The sequence below is a fragment of the Oenanthe melanoleuca genome, chromosome 13 (genome assembly GCF_029582105.1).
Source record: "Oenanthe melanoleuca isolate GR-GAL-2019-014 chromosome 13, OMel1.0, whole genome shotgun sequence".
Lineage (NCBI taxonomy): Eukaryota > Metazoa > Chordata > Aves > Passeriformes > Muscicapidae > Oenanthe > Oenanthe melanoleuca.
Genome location: NC_079347.1, coordinates 5,155,290 through 5,175,622, shown reverse-complemented (window position 1 = coordinate 5,175,622; position 20,333 = coordinate 5,155,290). Strand labels below are relative to the sequence as shown.

General features: G+C 47.9%; 1 protein-coding gene across 1 annotated transcript; it reads right to left on the bottom strand.

Annotated features, from left to right (window-relative positions):
• Positions 1-3,635: 3,635 nt before the first annotated feature.
• On the bottom strand, positions 3,636-9,636 carry C13H5orf47 (chromosome 13 C5orf47 homolog). The gene is made up of 5 exons (XM_056502329.1): positions 9,252-9,636; positions 8,573-8,661; positions 7,063-7,165; positions 4,855-4,901; positions 3,636-4,492 (listed from the first exon to the last, which is right to left on the bottom strand). The coding sequence occupies exons 1-5, from the start codon at positions 9,634-9,636 to the stop codon at positions 4,466-4,468; spliced, it is 651 nt and encodes a 216-aa protein (XP_056358304.1). The 3' UTR covers positions 3,636-4,465.
• Between the last annotated feature and the right edge of the window lie 10,697 nt (positions 9,637-20,333).

The window sequence follows — 20,333 nt, the reverse complement described above, 5'->3', positions numbered from 1 at the left end:
ATCCTGTCCTGACCCTGGGGAATGGCACAAATCAGATTTGTTCACAGCCCAGCCCAGCAACATCCACAGCTCAGCTGAGCCACTGGGGTGAGACACAAATGTGGAGTCCAAATTTAGAGAAAGAAGAAGAGATCCTCTCTTAATCTGCTGCCCACATTCAGCACAAGAGACACGACAGAAGAGGTGCCACAGCCACTGGGAGGCCAGAGCACTCAGTATCTGCCAGAAGGTGACAACCCTCCCTGGATCAAGGCACATTCCTTTTCTCCTCAAGGGCCTCCAGAACTTTTCTTCCAACAAAATGAAACTGCAGCCACCCACGTAAGTTTTCCCTAGGCTGAAGCTTTCAAATGTGAATTTTTCTGCCTCAGATCAGAAGGTCCTGATGCTGTCACTAATGAGTGAGAAACTTCTTGTGAATATTTATTAAAAATCCACTGTGGCTTAAAATACTTCAATAAAACTTGCTCTTGTCCTCCTAAAGTAAAGTTCCTCTTAAACCATAGCTTCTCCTGCTACTTCAGTTTGCTGGAAAGCCCATGATGTTAAACCCATCCATGGCTGTTTTGGTTTTTATGCAAATCCCAACCATCAGAGTTATATAAGTGCTTATGCAATGAAAAGAAACATAATACACCAACCTGTCCATGTCACTGAGAGTTATTTCCAAGAGCTACAAATCAAAGCTCTGTTTTGCTTTATATTTAAGAGCCTACTGCACAGGCAAAATGTCATGTATGCCCAAAATTTTCTTTCAGTCACTTCCCTCTCCCAAAGAAAAAGAAAACTACAATTCAGCTGCCTGCTGAAGGCTATTCCTTAGTCAGAGTCCATGCAAAATTGTATTAGAAGCTTTGAAGTTAAAACATGAACATTGACTACCAGGGAGGGCCCTAAAGACAAAGACATTTACTGGATGTAAATGTTCAGTGAAGACAAAGGTCACCTTCTATTTCCCCAAAATCAAACCATGTTGGAAGCTCCACATCCTGCTCTCAAGTTTTGCTTCAGAGCTGAAATCTTTTCATTGAAGGAATCAGTGAAATATTATTAACCTTGGTGATTGATTATGTTGTAATGGCCAAGTTATGATAACCTCAGGGCCATGGGACTGCAGAGCCTCAGCTGGTGGGACACAGGAATCTGATTCATCCCAGCTCCAGAGCAGATGGGGCACGAGCAGAGGAGCTGCTGGGCAAGCCAAGCCTCCATCCAGCCTGCAGGAAATCAGATTTTATCTCAACTGGTGGCTTTGGGCCAAATCAAGCAGGAAACAAACCCTTCTGAAAATGCCCACAAACTGGAAATTCCCAGAAAGGTCACACCAGAAACATCCAAACACTTCCAAACCAGCATCCCCAAGTTCCCAAGGCTGCAGCTGATGGTCTCTGGCAGCAGCAGCAGCAGCATCTGCACACAGCAGCTCCCACAGAAGCTCCCTGGCTCCTGCAGAGGATGCTGAGGACACCCTGGGAAGGCTGCCCAGAGCCACAGCTCCACTGCAGGGAGTGCAGCAGCTCCAGTGAGGCCTCAGGCAAGCTCTCAGTGCTTCCAGACATGGAAATCACTGTGGAGTTCAGGCTCCCAGCACTTCACTTGCAGCTTTGCAGCCTTTGGAAGTGGTAGCCCAAGGCCACCAGCTGGAGTTTTGAGCCTCCAGGCCCTGGACAGAGAACTCCAAGGCAGAGTTGCCTTGAGCTGCTCCAGGAACCAGGCAAGAACTCCTCAAATGGGATAATTTCAACCAAAACATGTCAGGATGTGTTAATTCCAGCTCAGCTTTGACCAATTAATCTCCAGTTAGTGTGGAACAGTGATACAAACCCCAAAGGCTTTACTCTCCACTGCTTACCTTCATCCAAAGTCATTTGTATTTATGACACATGGAGAAAAGAGCTTATCCAGAGCAGCTTTTGGATCATGAGATAAGTGTCTGACACCATTATTTACAGATAACAGAAATTCAGCAGCAATGCCTTTGGCTGTTACCTTCCACCTCTGTAGCACAAGGAGCCTCCTCAGACCTCCTAGCAACTGTTCACAGAGAGGAGATGAAGAAATGTCAAACTTGGAGAATAAGCTGGAGTTTGTATTCTGTATAGAAAGGTAAATTATGCACTGAGAGCAAGGCAAAGCAAAGACAAAATGTGACCTCTGCATTTGCACATCTGCTTCAGTTCACACTCCAAGGGAGATTGGTTATTAAAAACTTCAGGTGAGTGCTCTGCATTTTGAAGGATGTGAAGGAACAGCTGTGCTGCCCAGGAGCCACAGCAGGACAGTGTGGCACTTGCCCTTGGTTCTGCAGTGAAGGTTAAGGTCTTCAGAGAAGAATCAGTTCTTTTCTGAATCTCTGCTCTGGGATCCAGTGCCCTGAGGATCCCTAATTTAATTCTCACTCCTTTTAACAAACAGGAATGAAGTTTTTCATGTTTATCCAACCCTTTTTCTCCTTGTTGAGCACATTAGTACTTGGAACATGTGAGATAATTTAATGCAACACTGCAATTGCATTTCTTTTGCATTTTACACTTAAATGATCACATGAATTAAAAAAAGAATGCACAGAGGTCTGGTTTGCAGGGCTTGGGCTGGGCTCTTCTCCAGGCCCTTTTTTCAGCAGTTTAACTGCCCTGATGACTCTTGTTCACAGCTGTACCTTTGAAATCTGGTCACTACAGCAGGAAGCTGAACTTCATTACCCAAGAAGTCAAAAATTAAACCTGAATCAGCATTTTTTCCCCACTGTAACCAGCTGTTCTGGCCCAAAGTGATTTGAAAAAATTAAGAGCCTTTCAAAGTACTGCCAAATGAAAGTTGTTGATTAGTAGATCCCAACCAATTAATTACCTCATCATCACCACACAGACCCTTTAGACTGAAGGAGGTACATGAGGATGATTTAGGGCCATACTTATCTTTTATAATTTCTTTTACAACAGCCCCACAGTCAGAGGTCTGTATTTATCCAAAGAATCTTAATGTGTTGGCTAAACTTCATGCAGAGATTTAGGTTAATGCACCTCATCTATCCTGTTAAAGTAGCAATTATGCATCTGGAAGAAAAGTGTTTCCAGGGCCCCTGAAGTCTGTGCCAGTAAAGCACCAACTGCAGCTGCAGTTTACAAGAAAAGAAAAGTTAGAGTAACAACTCTACAATTTACAAACCAGGATTATAAAGTAAATATTCCCAAGGCAAACATTTCATTGATAGAACTGTGGGGACAGGGAGATCATCTCATTTAACCAAAAACCCCTCAACTCCCCCCAAAATCCCATGTGTGACTCTAAACATGTGTTTTGAAAATAGCAAAGAACTATGACATTTTTGCTCTGCCAGAAAAATGATCACATCTTGATTGAATACTTTGCCTTCTCATTTCCTTTTCCAAGCTGAAATGTCAACTATTTTAAGTAAAATCTGAATATTACCCAACCACAAACCAGAAGAGAACCTTGATGCTGCAGCTGTCCCTGAAAAGGCACATTCCAGTTCCACACTTGCAGTTTCACCATGAAGAAAACAGAGATGAAACCTTTCCAAGTGCTTTGCTGCCTAATGACACCATCAGCAGTGTTATTAAAGCTCAACACTGACACTGCAGTCATTAGATCTGCAAACACCAAGACATTATGGCAGGAGAAAACAATCCTTTTATTGAAAGCCAGGCTGTCTCATTGTGACAGGTGAATGTTTTACTCCCAAGATGAACCCCATATACATAACTATTTTTATGCAGTTTTCATGTTCCATTCACACAATTTGCTGGCTTAAAAGGCTTTAACAGTCAATCAAGGGTTCAAGTATTAAGCTGCAGAATAGAAGAAAATGATATTATGTTATTGAAGTCAGGTAGATAAACAGCACCTCCTGATTGTGATGGTACCATTATGTGCCTCAGGATGAACAGCAGTGAGAAAACATTCACCTGATTTCATACTCCAAATATTCACTGAGATTCATGTATAAATGGATGAAAGAACAGAGAGGGATATTGTGTAATATTTTAATATCATAAAGTCAAATTTATGCAAACTGGGAAAAAAGGAAAGTGGGGTTTATGTCTTGTGTGGAATTCTGCCTTACTGAATTTGTGTTTATTATTCTGACAAGCTACAAAAATAAAATATATAAATACAGAGACAACAGTAAATGTGTATCTTTTCCTTTGCAAGCAAACTGTCACAATATTATGCTCATTAAAAAGCTTTCTAAAACTAATAGCTCAGTGAAACACCAGACTTAATGGCTTGAGATAAATATCTTGCAACAGAGCTGTTTAAACCACTGTAAAAACAAACCTCTTAACCAGCAGAAGCACAAACACCAAGCAAACAACAGAGAACCTGTGTTCCCTGAAGTCACTTTGCAGTCTTGCACTGACTCCAGGAAGAACTAGACCAAAATAAAAGCTTTCACTTTGTTTATATTTCCTTTGGGGCTGAATCTTCCTTTATTTTCTTGCTACACCCAGCCAAAGATGGACTCATCCTAGAGAAAAAAAGTGATAAAAGTGAGTTGGTACATTCCCATTATTATAAAAAAAAAAAAGTCTCTATATCAAGTGGGACAAATAAAAACTGTTGAGATTCTTCAGACTGTACTTTAAACCATTAGGGAAGGATTTAGCTTAAGAAGAAGGGAAAACCCACCTCCCTTTGCCTGTGAGGATGGAGCTGCTCTGCTCCCCAAGTCACTGAAATCTTGAAAAAATTTGAGCTCAATGTCAGTAATACTTTAGAATATAAATGGCACTTATTATAATAACATTAAACAAGATCAATGCATGTTTTTAATACTATTAATTTGCTTATTTTAGGGTTTTTTTGGCCTTTAATGGACTATCTACATACCCTGTCCAGGTATGCCCCATTCTGTGACCTCTGGATCCTGTCAGAGCCTGCAGGAGAACATCAAGTGGAGAAAAATCATCATTTGCAGTCACATGGAATCTAATCTTAATTGCAACATTCCAAGGAGTAAATAGGTAGCATTAAAATTCAAGTAGACTTTCGTTCTCTCAAAAAAAAACAAAAAAAACCAAAACAAAACAAAACAAAACAAAAAAACTATTTGTAGAGCAATAAAATGCAGCATTAATTTTCTACATTTATTAATCTAGGGGAAAAAAAAAAGATGAAAATGAACCCAGTTTATTCAGACTTGTTGATCCCTATCTAAATATCTCCTAGAATTATTCCATTTGCTTCTTGATTAATGAAAAATTCAGATCAATAGGAGACTTATCTCCTAGATTTGCTGTTGTGCAGTCTGCTAAGTAGAAAGAAGGTATTAAAATTGATGTTTTTTACTGAAACAGGGCTTAATAGGAGATTCTCAGTTAAAGCTCCTGAGAAAGGAGATAAAATTACAGTAAAGGACAGAGGAAGAGGGGAGGAGGAGGGATTGGTTGGTTGGTGAGGTTTTTCAAGTCACTGGAAATTATATACAAAGAAAATGCTCTTTCTCTAAAAGAAATGAGTGGCTGAAAAGGGGACAAGCCCTGTCCATAAATCCAAGGTTAAACAGCACTTGGTGATCCATAACAAACAGAAAAGCAGCCATTGTGGTAAGATGGCAAATCCACCCAGGAAATCATATATAAGCAGGATTTTGTTTTCTTTTTTTTTTTTCCTTACAAAAACTTGAAATCTAATAATCTATTAAAGATTTCTCCTCCTTTTTTCTTGACACTTCTTTTTCCTGAAATCAAACAAACATAAATCCAGGAATGTTTTTTTTTAATTCACTGTTCTACATATCCGTGGATGTGTGTGTTTTACACATAGATATATGTCCAACATAAACATAAATAACTTTGCACAAACACTTCTGCAATGATCCCAGCTGGGAGAAAAAGCACATGGAACAGTTTCCATGGGAGGAGAGATATATTAGACTGGAACTTCTTAGCACAGAAATATGACAGAGGCCAATGGAACCTTGAATATGAATATGAATAGCACATAATGAATAAATAATATAATGTGATAATTCCAGAATAAATCAGGAACTGGGTTTAAAGCCAACAGAAGAAGTGTTTTTGCCACAATGCAGAATATTTGCACAATAATTGGGGAAGAAGTGGTTGAAGCATATTTCAGTGGAATTTCTTCTCCTATTCAATAACATGCACTGGGGTAGAGATTTCTGTTCTGAACCAGAATTGCACTTCTTTTGTTCTCATGAAGAAGATTTTTGAGGGAGTGTTTTCTAGTCATGTGTGTGGAAATCTAATCCAACATTATTGGCAGGAATGGTTCCACATTTTGAGGTACACCCCAACATACCCCCATGTGGAAAACTTAGATCCCCCAACTTAGCACCAATGCAAGGGAAGAAAAACTGCTGAGGGTAAAAGTGGCATTTTTTAACTTGCCTGGTAGCTCTTCATGGATTAGTATATTCTTTTTCCTAATAATTCATCCAACTGTGAGGTCAGAAATTCCAATTCCATTTGTAAGCATACACTGTATTATCTTAAATTGTGCAGCAGCTACAATGCCTCTAATTGAAATTGGCTGAATGCAGAGCACCAGTTTTAATTCCCAAGTCATTTTCCAGTAATGAAAGAGCTGCATTCAGGGCACAGAGTGAGAACATGTTCGATGGTTTTGTTAAATTGTGTTACAGCAACCTTTGGGGAACATCTAATTTATTTATTGTATGTATGAAATCAACCACTATTTTCCTACGTGAAAAAATAAATTATTATTCATACAACGGCTGCCTGGGACCCATCTGTGAATAAGTTTAATTATGTATTTCACATGTTCAGAAAAACTTGCAGATGTTTTATGTGCATGTCTTTAATGTCAAGCTGCAGCAAACACTTCCACCATCCTTCCTCCAAATTAACACATACAAGACCCTCCATGAAACAAAACGTTTTTTTCCAAAAAAGCTTGGAGTGCCTAAAGCATGGAATGAATTCCATTTGTGAGTTGTACAACTTACTACACCAAACAAACAGCTGAATGGACCTGAAACCTTGGGATCTTCACTTACATTAATAATTTGTTTTCTCTAGTGAAATAAAACATCAGCAGTTCATTTCCTACCTTCTCCATTAAACTGGCTGCAGGTCAACAGTCGACTTCGGAACCTTTCGTTTTCCTCAAGCATTTTTGAAATCACTTTCCAGACCTTGTGCCAGACTTTGGACTGAAAATAAAATGTGAAGCATATAAAAAGTTTGCATTAGAACATCTACAGGGCAGAACTCTATATTCCCCACAATGACTATGAAGTCCAGCTGGGCTTTTTTGTTGAGGACTGAGAAAAAAGGGAAGAAGGGATATATACGTGAGGTATATGGAGACTTAAAAGAAACATAAATTCCTCCATGATTTTTCACATGAGATCTCCACCTCCTTTCTTGCCTAGAACTTTTGTGTTTATCCAGGGCTTCAGAAGTGCCCTTCAGGATAAGCAAAGCTCATGAAAATGAGTGTAGAGCCATTAAGCTCTCTTCAAAATCATCCAAAATGGGGGGGAAAAAAGATTGTGTAGTTTTCCAGGAGCAAAAACTTTCCCATGTGGTCCCTCAGCAGCAGCATAACTGAGGCCCCAAACTCAGATTCCAGAATAGCAATACTCTTGCCTATTTCCTGTCAAATCCATATTAATTTGTTTTATAGATGTTGAAAACCTTTCTTTTAGAGGCAGAAAGCTCTGTCCATAGTGGGCAGGTTTCAAACTGTGCCTTGAAAAGATGAAATTGGAATTGCATTCAGGCAGAGGTGGCCTAACAAATGGAAATGGCTGTTGACAAGCTGATGTTTGGACTTTTGTTGGACCTCATCTGAGAAGCTTGTTTAAATCTAAAGATAATTCCTTTCTTGAGGACATTTATTGCTAAAATGTTCTATATATTCCTCATTGTTTTTGAAGACTTTTCAATGCACCAGGAGAGCCATATTCCAGGATGTTATTAGCTGTTCCTCTGCACTTGGTAGCATTTTGCTGTTTTTAAATCAAGTGTCTATGACAGGATTCTGTTCTAGTCCAGCTGATTGCTTGTACTTCACACATTACAGAATCTCATAATGAGTTACTGCTTAACAAATGTCCCTCTTAAAATTTCAAGCATTTGTCGAACTACTGAACAGGAACAGAAACACATTTGTGAAGCAGAAAGTAATTCTGCATTGCTCCAAGCATGGTGTTAATAGCTTGGGTTCCTGCCTTTGCCTATTTGTAACCCGTGGGATTTCTTTGTTTAAAACATGAGAGGAAGAGGAGCTGCAGAGTGTTTTCCTGCTGAGTTTCACCCCCAAGGTGTGCTGCAACCTGGCCCCAATCCAGCAAAGCATTTCAGTACAGGCTTTAAGTCAACAGCATACTCTCATTTTTCAAGGTAAGCACACACTTAAGTGCTTTATTGAATAAGAGCCAGAATTTTAAAGCCTCCAGAGAGTGAAGATAATACCATTTTTTCTTTTCTGTAAGTAAGGTTTTCAGTAACAGGCTACCAATTCCATCTTTTAATCTCCCTCATGCTCTTACACACAGAGAACAAGCAGCTTTCTCAAATGCCAAGGCAGCTAATTGAGCTGCCACACTTTGTACCTTTTTCTTCTTTCGTTTAATGACTTTATCAGCATTTCTTGAAGGGATGGGAAAGTCAAAGGTGTCAGCCTTAGCCTCTTGAGGGTCACCTGGAGAGAGTTCAGAAAGCATTTTTTGAGTGTTTACAATGTGTTCCTAAGGAAGATGTTGATTGCTGGCACAGGTTGCCCCATCCCTGTGGCTGCCCCATCCCTGGAAGTTTCCATGACAGGGAGGATAGAGCTCTGAGCAGCCCAGTCTAGTGGAAGGTGTCCCTAGACAGGGGGTGGAACTTTAAGGTCCCTCCCAATCCAAACCACTCTATGATTCCAGAGGGATCCTTATTTCTGCTCCCCTTACAGGGTATCAATCCCCACATCCTGCAGCTTGTTCCCTTCTTCTTTACTCCATTATAACCACGAGGCAAGTGAGTGTCTCTCAAACGCCACAAAGCACATTTCAAAACTGCACAGCACCCACACATTAGACAGCAGGCTTCTGGACGATTTAATTCCCCCTCTTTCCCAGAACTGGACACAGCAATCGAGCTGTGACCACACCAGTGCCCAGAGCGGGGGAAGAATCACCCCCCGGGTTTTGCTGCTACCGCTATTCCTGGTACAGACAATTAAGCCACACTTGAGCCACCTCCAGCCCTCAGAGAAGCCGACACACGGGGCTGGCCCGGGCTCTCACGTACCGCTGCTGCTGCGGCTGCCGGCTCTGCGCTCGCCGCCGCTCCCCGCTCGCCTCCCGCTGCTGCCCGGCCCGGCGCTGGGCCCGGCCAGGCCCGGGGGGCTCTGCCTGCAGCCCCGGCCCAGGCGGATCACGGTGCCCTGGCCCGGGGGGCTCTGCCTGCAGCCCCGGCCCAGGCGGATCACGGTGCCCCGGCCCGGGGGGCTCTGCCGGCAGTCCCGGCGGATCACGGTGCCCTGGCCCGGGGGGCTCTGCCTGCAGCCCCGGCCCAGGCGGATCACGGTGCCGCAGCGGTGCGAGCCGAAGCTGTTCACGTACACCAGCGGCACGGGCGGCACGGGCGGGCGGGCGCAGTGGCCGCGCTCCCTCTGCGGCGGGGCCGCGGGCATGAGGGTAACCGGGAACTGAGGCTTAGTGAGGAGAAATGAGGGTCGGTGAGCGGAATGGGGGCTGAGGGGAACCGGGAACTGAGAGGAGCTGCAACTGAGGGAGCGGCGAGGGGAGTCGGGGCTGAGGGGCGGTGAGGGGAGCCGGGGACTGAGGGGAGCCGGGCTGGGGTGTCTGTGAGGGGAACCGGGACAGAGCTCAGTGAAAGGAGCTCAGGGTTGTGAGACCAGCCGGGACTGAGGGGAGCCGGGGACTGAGAGGGGAGCCGGGGACTGAGGGGAGCCGAGAGTCGGTGAGGGGAGCCGGGGACTGAGAAGGGAGCCGAGGACTGAGGGGAGCCGAGAGTCGGTGAGGGGAGCCGGGGACTGAGGGGAGCCGAGAGTCGGTGAGGGGAGCCGGGGACTGAGGGGAGCCGAGAGTCGGTGAGGGGAGCCGGGGACTGAGGGGAGCCGAGAGTCGGTGAGGGGAGCCGGGGACTGAGGGACTGGATGTCCCCCTGTCCCTGTGCCAGTGCTGGAGTTTAGCACACATTGCTGCTGCCCGAAGGCACGTATTGATACATTTCATTCAAGTTATTGATCTGTTTGTACCAGTGATGAGGGGACTCTGGGCTAAAGGTTGTTTGATGTCATGTTTGTCTCTACAGCAGGGGAACCGCTGCCATCCCTTTGGTGCGGGTGCTGCTGCAGTGCCTGCACTGTTACAAGGATTTCCTCTCCAAACAGTGCACCTGCTCCAGCCACGTGCTGAACAATAATGGAACATCAAATACCTGTTTTGTCCTTTAGCCAGCAGCAGGTGTGTGACACTGACAGGATGCCAGGCGGGGTCAGTCCATGCAGGTGCTCAGCAGAGACGGGTCCCATTGCAGCCATGGGTTTGGTGGATATGGACTGTGGAAAGTGGCATCCTCAAACCACTGAAGAGTTCAAGTCATAGAATCATGGAATGGTTTGGGTTGGTGGAGACCTTAAACATCATCCAGTTCCATTCCCTGCCATGGGCAGGGACACCTTCCACTGTCCCAGGCTGATCCAAGCTCCATCCAGCCTGGCCTTGGACACTTCCAGGGATCCAGGGGCAGCCACAGATTTACTGGGAACCCTGTGCCAGGGCCTGCTTACCCACACAGGGAGAAATTTACATCAAATCCCACTGATCTTTTCTTTCTCACTAAAATACTGCTCCAGATTACTTACCAGAGTTCAATTTGCACAGGATTGCAATTTAGAAACAATAAATTCTATTGAAATACCTGTTTTTCCTAATTGTTTCAGCAGCATGAATGGTGTCGCCCTTAGGAGTGGATTCAAAAGACCACGATGAGAACTGTGGTCATTCCTCAGGCTTTGAAGAGGCTGAGGGTCCCTGTGTGTGTGCAGAGAAGGGAATGGAGGTAGAAAGTGTCTGAGGGAGCTGCAAAGGGGCTCGTTTTGGAGAAAATGAGGCTCAGGGTGAATTTCTGGCTCTCCACAACTCCCTGACAGGAAGGGACAGCCAGGTGGGCATCCAGGAGGAGAGGGAACGGCCTCAGGCTGGGCAGGGGGAGCTCAGGGTGGACAGCAGCAGGAATTTCCGCATGGAAAGGTGCTCAGGGATGGAGCTGCCCGGGGGGGTTTGGATCCCCATCCCTGGAGGCGGCACTGGGTGGGGATGAGGCGGTGCCGGGCTCGGCCGTGCCGGGGCCGTTTCCCCTCAGCGCTCCCGCAGCGCGGGCGGGCCCCGCCAGGTGGCGGCCGCTCCCGCCGAACCGCCGCTGCCCCGGCGCCGCTCCGGGCCTGCCCGGACTGCCGGCATCGCACACAGTGCTGGTATCGCACACACTGCCGGTATCGCACACAGTGCTAGTATCGCACACACTGCCGGTATCGCACACAGTGCTGGTATCGCACACACTGCCGCTATCGCACACACTGCCGGTACAGCACACACTGCCGCTATCGCACACACTGCCGGCATCGCACACAGTGCTGGTATCGCACACACTGCCGATACAGCACACACTGCCGGCATCGCACACATTGCTGGTATCGCACACACTGCCGCTATCGCACACACTGCCGGCATCGCACACACTGCCGCTATCGCACACACTGCCGCTATCGCACACACTGCCGCTATCGCACACACTGCCGGCATCGCACACACTGCCGGTACAGCACACACTGCCGCTATCGCACACACTGCCGGCATCGCACACACTGCCGGTACCGCACACACTGCCGGTACAGCACACAGTGCCGGTATCGCACACATTGCTGGTATCGCACACACTGCCGCTATCGCACACACTGCCGCTATCGCACACATTGCTGGTATCGCACACACTGCCGCTATCGCACACACTGCCGCTATCGCACACACTGCCGGTACAGCACACACTGCCGCTATCGCACACAGTGCCGGTATCGCACACACTGCCGGTATCGCACACACTGCCGGTACAGCACACACTGCCGCTATCGCACACACTGCCACTGCCGGTATCGCACACACTGCCGGTATCGCACACAGTGCTGGTATCGCACACACTGCCGGTACAGCACACACTGCCGGTATCGCACACAGTGCTGGTATCGCACACACTGCCGCTATCGCACACACTGCCGGTATCGCACACACTGCCGGTACAGCACACACTGCCGGTATCGCACACACTGCCGGTATCGCACACAGTGCTGGTATCGCACACACTGCCGCTATCGCACACGCTGCCGGTATCGCACACACTGCCGCTATCGCACACACTGCCGGTATCGCACACACTGCCGGTACAGCACACACTGCCGCTATCGCACACACTGCCGGTATCGCACACACTGCCGCTATCGCACACACTGCCGGTATCGCACACACTGCCGGTACAGCACACACTGCCGCTATCGCACACACTGCCGCTATCGCACACACTGCCGGTATCGCACACACTGCCGGTATCGCACACACTGCCGGCATCGCACACAGTGCCGGTACAGCACACACTGCCGCTATCGCACACACTGCCGGTACAGCACACACTGCCGGTACAGCACACACTGCCGCTATCGCACACACTGCCGGTACAGCACACACTGCCGGTACAGCACACACTGCCGCTATCGCACACACTGCCGGTATCGCACACACTGCCGGTATCGCACACACTGCCGCTATCGCACACACTGCCGCTATCGCACACACTGCCGGTACAGCACACACTGCCGCTATCGCACACACTGCCGGTACAGCACACACTGCCGGTACAGCACACACTGCCGGTACAGCACACACTGCCGCTATCGCACACACTGCCGGTACAGCACACACTGCCGGTACAGCACACACTGCCGCTATCGCACACACTGCCGGTATCGCACACACTGCCGGTATAGCACACACTGCCGGTACAGCACACACTGCCGGCATCGCACACACTGCCGGTATCGCACACACTGCCGCTATCGCACACACTGCCGCTATCGCACACAGTGCCGGTATCGCACACACTGCCGGTACAGCACACACTGCCGGCATCGCACACAGTGCTGGTATCGCACACACAGCCGCTATCGCACACGCTGCCGGTATCGCACACACTGCCGCTATCGCACACACTGCCGCTATCGCACACACTGCCGGCATCGCACACAGTGCCGGTATCGCACACAGTGCCGGTATCGCACACAGTGCTGGTATCGCACACACTGCCGCTATCGCACACACTGCCGGTATCGCACACACTGCCGGTATCGCACACAGTGCCGGTATCGCACACAGTGCTGGTATCGCACACACTGCCGCTATCGCACACACTGCCGGTATCGCACACACTGCCGCTATCGCACACACTGCCGCTATCGCACACAATGCCGGTATAGCACACACTGCCGGTACAGCACACACTGCCGCTGTCGCACACACTGCCGGCATCGCACACACTGCCGGTATCGCACACACTGCCGCTATCGCACACACTGCCGGTACAGCACACACTGCCGGTATCGCACACAGTGCCGGTATCGCACACACTGCCGGCATCGCACACACTGCCGCTATCGCACACACTGCCGGCATCGCACACACTGCCGCTATCGCACACACTGCCGCTATCGCACACACTGCCGCTATCGCACACACTGCCGGTACAGCACACACTGCCGCTATCGCACACAGTGCCGGTACAGCACACACTGCCGGTATCGCACACACTGCCGCTATCGCACACACTGCCGGTACAGCACACACTGCCGGTACAGCACACACTGCCGGTACAGCACACACTGCCGGCATCGCACACACTGCCGCTATCGCACACACTGCCGGTACAGCACACACTGCCGGCATCAGTGCTGGTATCGCACACACTGCCGGTATCGCACACACAGCCGCTATCGCACACACAGCCGCTATCGCACACAGTGCCGGTACAGCACACACTGCCGGTATCGCACACACTGCCGCTATCGCACACACTGCCGGTACAGCACACACTGCCGGTACAGCACACACTGCCGGTACAGCACACACTGCCGGTATAGCACACACTGCCGGTACAGCACACACTGCCGGTACAGCACACACTGCCGCTATCGCACACACTGCCGCTATCGCACACACTGCCGGTATCGCACACACTGCCGCTATCGCACACACTGCCGGATGAAGGCACAGCGCGGATGCAGCCGCGAACCGGCAACAACCACTCGCGCAGGCACCGTTCGCCACAGAAATCGGTTGTTTCCCCGTTATAAAAGGGCATCTCCTGCCGGCTCCAAAGGGACTGAAAGGGAGGTTGTAGGTGGGACACAACCACCGAGTCAGGAGCTTTGAGATCAAGTGTGACCTCAAATATGAACTGTGATCTCCTGCATCAGGGAAGGTTCTTCCCCCAGAGGGTGCTGGGCACTGCCCAGGCTCCCAAGGAATGGGCACGGCCATTCCAGAGCTCCAGGAGAGTTTGGAAACTGTTCTAGGGATGCTCAGGGTGGGATTGTTGGCAGGGCCAGGAGCTGTATCAATGACCCTTGTGTATCCCTTCCACTCAGGATATTCTGTGATTCTCCAATTCTCAATTCCACTCCTCCACAAACCCAAACTCCCTCCTCCTCTGTCAAAACTTCAGCTGTAGCAATGAGTTCAGTTTGGGATATTAAACCCAAAACCTTCATTAAAAACTGGCCTGCAAACATCCCCAGGTCCATCCATCCCAAAGCCCTGGTAAGGAAATCCCTTGTGCAGCCGCAGTGCTGCCCACAGCACAGCCCCGGTGAATGCTGGCACACACGCGCGGAGCCCCGCGCCCGTTCCGTGCCTGTCCCGCACTGTGCAGAGCACTCGCTGCTCTCTCTGCCAGCCCAGAGCTGCCTGTGCCAGCTGGCAGCTGCCTCCTTCCTGCGGCTCCTCGGGCCACCACGGCTGCCAAGGCAGTGGTTTCTCAGCACCTGTACTCACAGAAATGCTTCCACCCCGCTAATGCAAACACTCAGATCTCGTGGGGCACATTTTGTCCACTTTTCCCAACAGCACATTGCCAGCACTTTGATCTCAAATGCAAATGCGGCTCAGATCTTTTTTAGGATCTGCTGCTACTCAGAAAAATCAATGCCACCTAAAATCTCTCTGCAGATCTGTCAAGTTCAGCTATTTTAGCTGCACACTGTTCTTAACCCACCTTTCCACATGTGTGGATGGCTACCAGCTGGCCACTATCTCTGTATTAATCACTCTGAGCAAACATCTCAGCTTTTAACCACAGCTGCAAGTGTCTGGTTAAAAATAGCCAGATTCCAGCTTTCAGCCTGCACCTCATCGGGCTTTGTGCTCCAAAGCAGCTCCTCCATCTCACAACTTGTGTCCGTTCCTGAATTCCATTGTTTCAGTTTTGCTTTGGCCAAGGATGTGTCATCATCTGTGAGCCCTGATTAAAAACCCCTTTTACAATGAGGCAGTATTTGGTGCCTACAGCTGGTGCCAAGGAGAAGGAAGGAAGGAAGGAAGGAGCCTTTGGGACATTGCTGCACGCACGGGCAGTGATTCCCTGAAAAACCCATCCTTCTGCTGCTGGTGGAGATTTGGGTTTCTCTGAGCATTCTTTGCAATGGAAAGTACTCACATGATTCCACAGAATTCATGGGATCACAGAATGGGTTTGAGAGACATTAAAGATCATCTCATTCTGGCCCTGCCATGGGCAGGGACACCTTCCATTGTCCCAGGCTGCTCCAAGCCCCATCCAGCCTGGCCTTGGACACTTCCAGGGATCCAGGGGCAGCCACAGCTTCTCTGGGCACCCTGTGCCAGGGCCTGCCCACCCTCACAGGGAGAAATTTCTTCTATACATCTCACCTAAACTTATCCTTAAATTAAACATAACTCAGCCAAGGCCATTGCTCATTAACTGTAACATTATCTTGATCAACTGCAAAGGGTGAATACATCTGAAGTAGGACTCTGACACTGTGAACAGGGAACACTGTGCTTATTCTGACAGCAGCGACACTCAAACCTTGTTAATTATGCCCTCAGCAGTAGCACAAACAATTATTCTATCACCTTCATTTTCAAAGAATATTTAATAAGTCACTGGAATGAGGGATTTCATTAGTATGTGGTTACTGCACAAAAGACACTGGGGACCATTTATTAGTGTAACCAGGAATCATAATAAAACAAAAGTCACGACTTCTTCTAAGTCAAAGCAATGAGTTTGCCTTCAGCTTCTTCTTACTTGTAAAATTTCATCCTTTAGCCTGGCTCTCAGCTGATTGTGTGAGCAGTAATGGGGCAGCAGAGGGAGAAAATGGAACAGCACCTGCATTTCCCAGCAGTGAACTTGCACAGCTCCCACTCTTTACAAACCACACATGTGGGAATCCCTTCCTCCACACCACACCAAGACAGTTCTCCCATCTCTTCATGCTCTGCATAAAAATATTTAGCAGACTATATAAACTGTGTTACATAAAAGCCTGAGCCTTCCCTGGAGAGATTTCCAAATCACCAAGAACATCCAGAGGCTTTACAACAAAATCCACGTCAAGGAGATCAAACTCCCTGGCTTAGCAGAACTTTGTGTTACAGCATTTCAACAGATTGCCTATTGCAAATAAAACTGTGGGGAAAACTCAAGGAGACAAAATGAGCCCTGAGATTACACCAGAATGACACAGCCTGATTTCCAGGAAAGGCTGGTAGTCAAGTGGATGAAGCAGAAGGCAGATGAGGAGTTCACTTGCTCTGATTTCATTTTCCAAATGAAAAATTAACTACATGTGCAAGACAGGGAAACTTTACCAAGTTTTAGGCTGCAGAGACTAAGATATTAAATATTAAAAGTCTGCTATTCAGGGGAATGTGCAGTTAGATCTGAGACAACACACAGCTGAGGAAGTTCAGCCCTCCCTGCCATAACCCTCAAGATGCTGAAAGAACCCTGGCTCATGCAGGATGCAAAATGCAAAATTCACTAAATCATCCCCAGATTCAGCATTAGTGTAGATAACCCAAGATCAGGCACAGAAAGCTCACAATTTCTTACTCTCCTCTGAGATCCAACAGGATCCCAGGCCAAAGTGTGACCATCAACACCCCTGGCTGCAGGAGTGCCCATCCCTGGAGGTGTCCAAGGAAGGGCTGGAGGTGCTCTGGACAAAGGGGGGATGTGGCACAGCTTAGATTTGATGGACTCTGAGGTCTTTTCCAACCCAAAAGGTTCTGGGATTCTCAGCAGCAAGGCCACCCTGTAATGACACTGAGCATTCTCTCCTCCCTCCCTCCCTCCCCCAGAGACATCAGGATGCTGCCAGGAGAGGAGCAGAGCAGGGCTCTGTCTCCATGGATTGCTCCCTCTGCAGAGAAAATGGAAGCAGTCACTGCTTTGTTCTGCCCTCACACTCCTCCACAGACACCCCCTGTACAAGCAAGGCTTCAGCAAATCCCCTTTCCACTGACTGAAGAGCTGGGCTGATTTTGCCAGTGTGTACAGAGCAACATCTGTCCATGCACAGCTGGCCCACTGCAGCAGAGCTGGGGGCTGCTGCTGCTGCTTCCAGGAGAATGCCTCAGAATCTCATTTAAACCCAGAAACACTTGGCATGAACTGGGTTGTGCTCCCAACCCAGCCCAGCACTGGGCATCCTCTTAAGGCCACAAGCACTGCCTTGCAAAGTGACTCTTGGCCAAACTGACAACTTAATGCACAGCAAGGCCTGAACAATTCCTGAGCAAACTGATCTGGTCTGTGAGTCAGCAGCAATGTCAGATGGTGATTTACACAGAGCAAACATTTATTTCAAGCCTTGGGTTGGAGAAGGTTGGCAGAGATTCTTTTTTAAATGCATTGCTCTCCTTCTACGGATCTGAGAACTGGTTTGGGTTACCAAGGCACACAGTGTGTGCCCACTGCATCTACCCCATCACTCTGCCATTTAAAACCAATGTTCTTCACTCCCATGAAAGGCAGAACAAATCATAGTTTTGGGATAAAAAAATACCCCACAGCTGAAAGCAATAAAACTACATTAATCTTAAAATTTAAGAATAACACAAACCCAAAAATGTATCCTCACAGTCATCCTTAACCTGTACTGTGCTCAGAGGATTTAATCTCAGCTTTCATGACCCATGAAAAATAAATTTCAGGAGGAAAAATGCAATCAAACACTGACTTAATACATCTCTATATTTCATGTATACCAGGAGGAATGAGAACTTTGGACCAGCAGATTTCGTGGAGGAACCTTAACAGAACAGAGTCTCCCACGCTCCAAAAACAAAGTGACTGAGGCAGCTTCCCTTAGGGAGAGATGCATTCAAATAAATCAGCATTTAGTATCAAATTGTCTCTCTGACAAACCCTACAAGAAGTCAGGAAATTATAGTTCCTGTGCCATGAAAACAGGTGATATGTGATGGCATCAATCAGAGCATGGGGATGCAGGAAGACTTTCAGTGATGCATTCAGAGCACTGATTCACCCCCTTCAGTTCCTCTGAGTGCACAGACAGCTGTGAGGATATTCTTATCCCACAGGCTGTTTTTCACTCTGACAAACTGAATCAGCTGATTTCACACAGAGGGAGGGATGGCAGCATTTCTCCTCATCTCCCCTTTCCGAGGCTGTGACTCGTCCCAGATTCCCTGGAGCTGCAGCTGAAGAGTCAGGGCTGAGGAGAAAGGGTCCCACAGCACCCTGACAGCTCAGAGCCTGTCCTGGAGATCAGCTCAGCCTTTAAACCAGGGGGAGATTGGTTCCATCCACCAGCCTGGAATGTGGCAGCTCGTTCAGTGCAAGAGAGTCCCCTGGGACTGAGATGGGAGCAGCTCCTGATGGAAGGAAAAAGCTGGGATTCACACTGGTGGGAATTCTGGAATTCCACCCAGCAGGACTTACCTCCATCTTCTGGAGTCTGCCTGCAGCATTTATTTACAGTGCAAAGTGAAACCCAAAATGGATTTGTTGTGTCATCTGCCCAAGAAACTTCCCAGCAATTCAGAATCAGCCCATCACTGCCAACAGTGATTATTTGGAGTTTTGAATGATCCAGACCTCTCCCCTTACTGATTTCAATGTTTTAGACTCTGCCCAGTAAGAAAACTTAAACATTCACCAAGTATTCTGCAATCTTCAGAATAGGAGAATTTTAGAATGAATATACACTGTAATCCCCAAGTGTAAGTCAGAATTTGGATCCTGAGAAACTCTCTAAGTTTGCAGGATTTTGAATTGGAGTCAGGCAGGGAGTGCCCTGTTCGTGAAGGACATTGCTGATTCCACCATCCAAAATCTTAAACCTTCCATACTCCAGGACCAGATTTCAAGTCTGTCACCCTTGTGAAAAAATATGAATACTTAAGTAATCACATGTTGTCTAAAAGACCATTTGCATTTGACAACAATGTCACGAACTGTGGCTATTTCCTAACGATCCCAGTGCAGGGAGCAGAGGGATAAAGCTGGAACTGCTCAAGGGTGTCTGGAGCTGCCTGGCTGACACTGAGCACCGAGGAGTTCCTGCCTCACTGGGCAGGCAATGCCCCTCCAGCCACTCCTGATCCCAAACATCCCAGCTTTCTGTTCAAACAGAAAGGGAATTGGGAATATCTGTGTGGATCCACCAGCAAAGCTTTGCATTCCTGTTACAAACCGATTTCCAACGGCAGGAGCTGCTCCACGTGCACCTGGTGAGCAAGGAAAGAGATCAGCACTGGCAGAACTAATCCCATCAGAGCTGCAGGATCTGCGTTTCTGGAGCACCCACACAAAGGAATGGGACTCACCATGCACTGAGCATTTGCACCACAATTCCTTCAGTGATGGCACTCGAGATTAGCGGCACCACTCTGCTATTCCTTAAGCACCTGCTGAACAGCCCTTGAAGAGCAGATCTGTAAGGTAGCAACACTTCACAGACTTTCCAGATATTTCAAGTTTAGAGATTTTAAATTAAAGGCTGAAAGGAGCAAGTTCTCTAAGATGTCAGATGCCTTTCCTCTGTTACTGTCAGATCACAAGCCTGAGAAAAAAGGAAATAAAAAAAGGATTCCTTGGCTGTCCCTGCCTTGCTGGCTCTGCCCTGGCCCCACTCTGCTCCTCTCTGTGCTGGTCTCTGACTGGTCTCTCTCTGGCTGAAGGAGCTGGGATTGCTCAGCCTGGAAAAGAGAAGGATTTGGTTGAGCCAACTGTGGCCTTCCAGTAGCTGAAGGAAAGATGGGGAGAGAC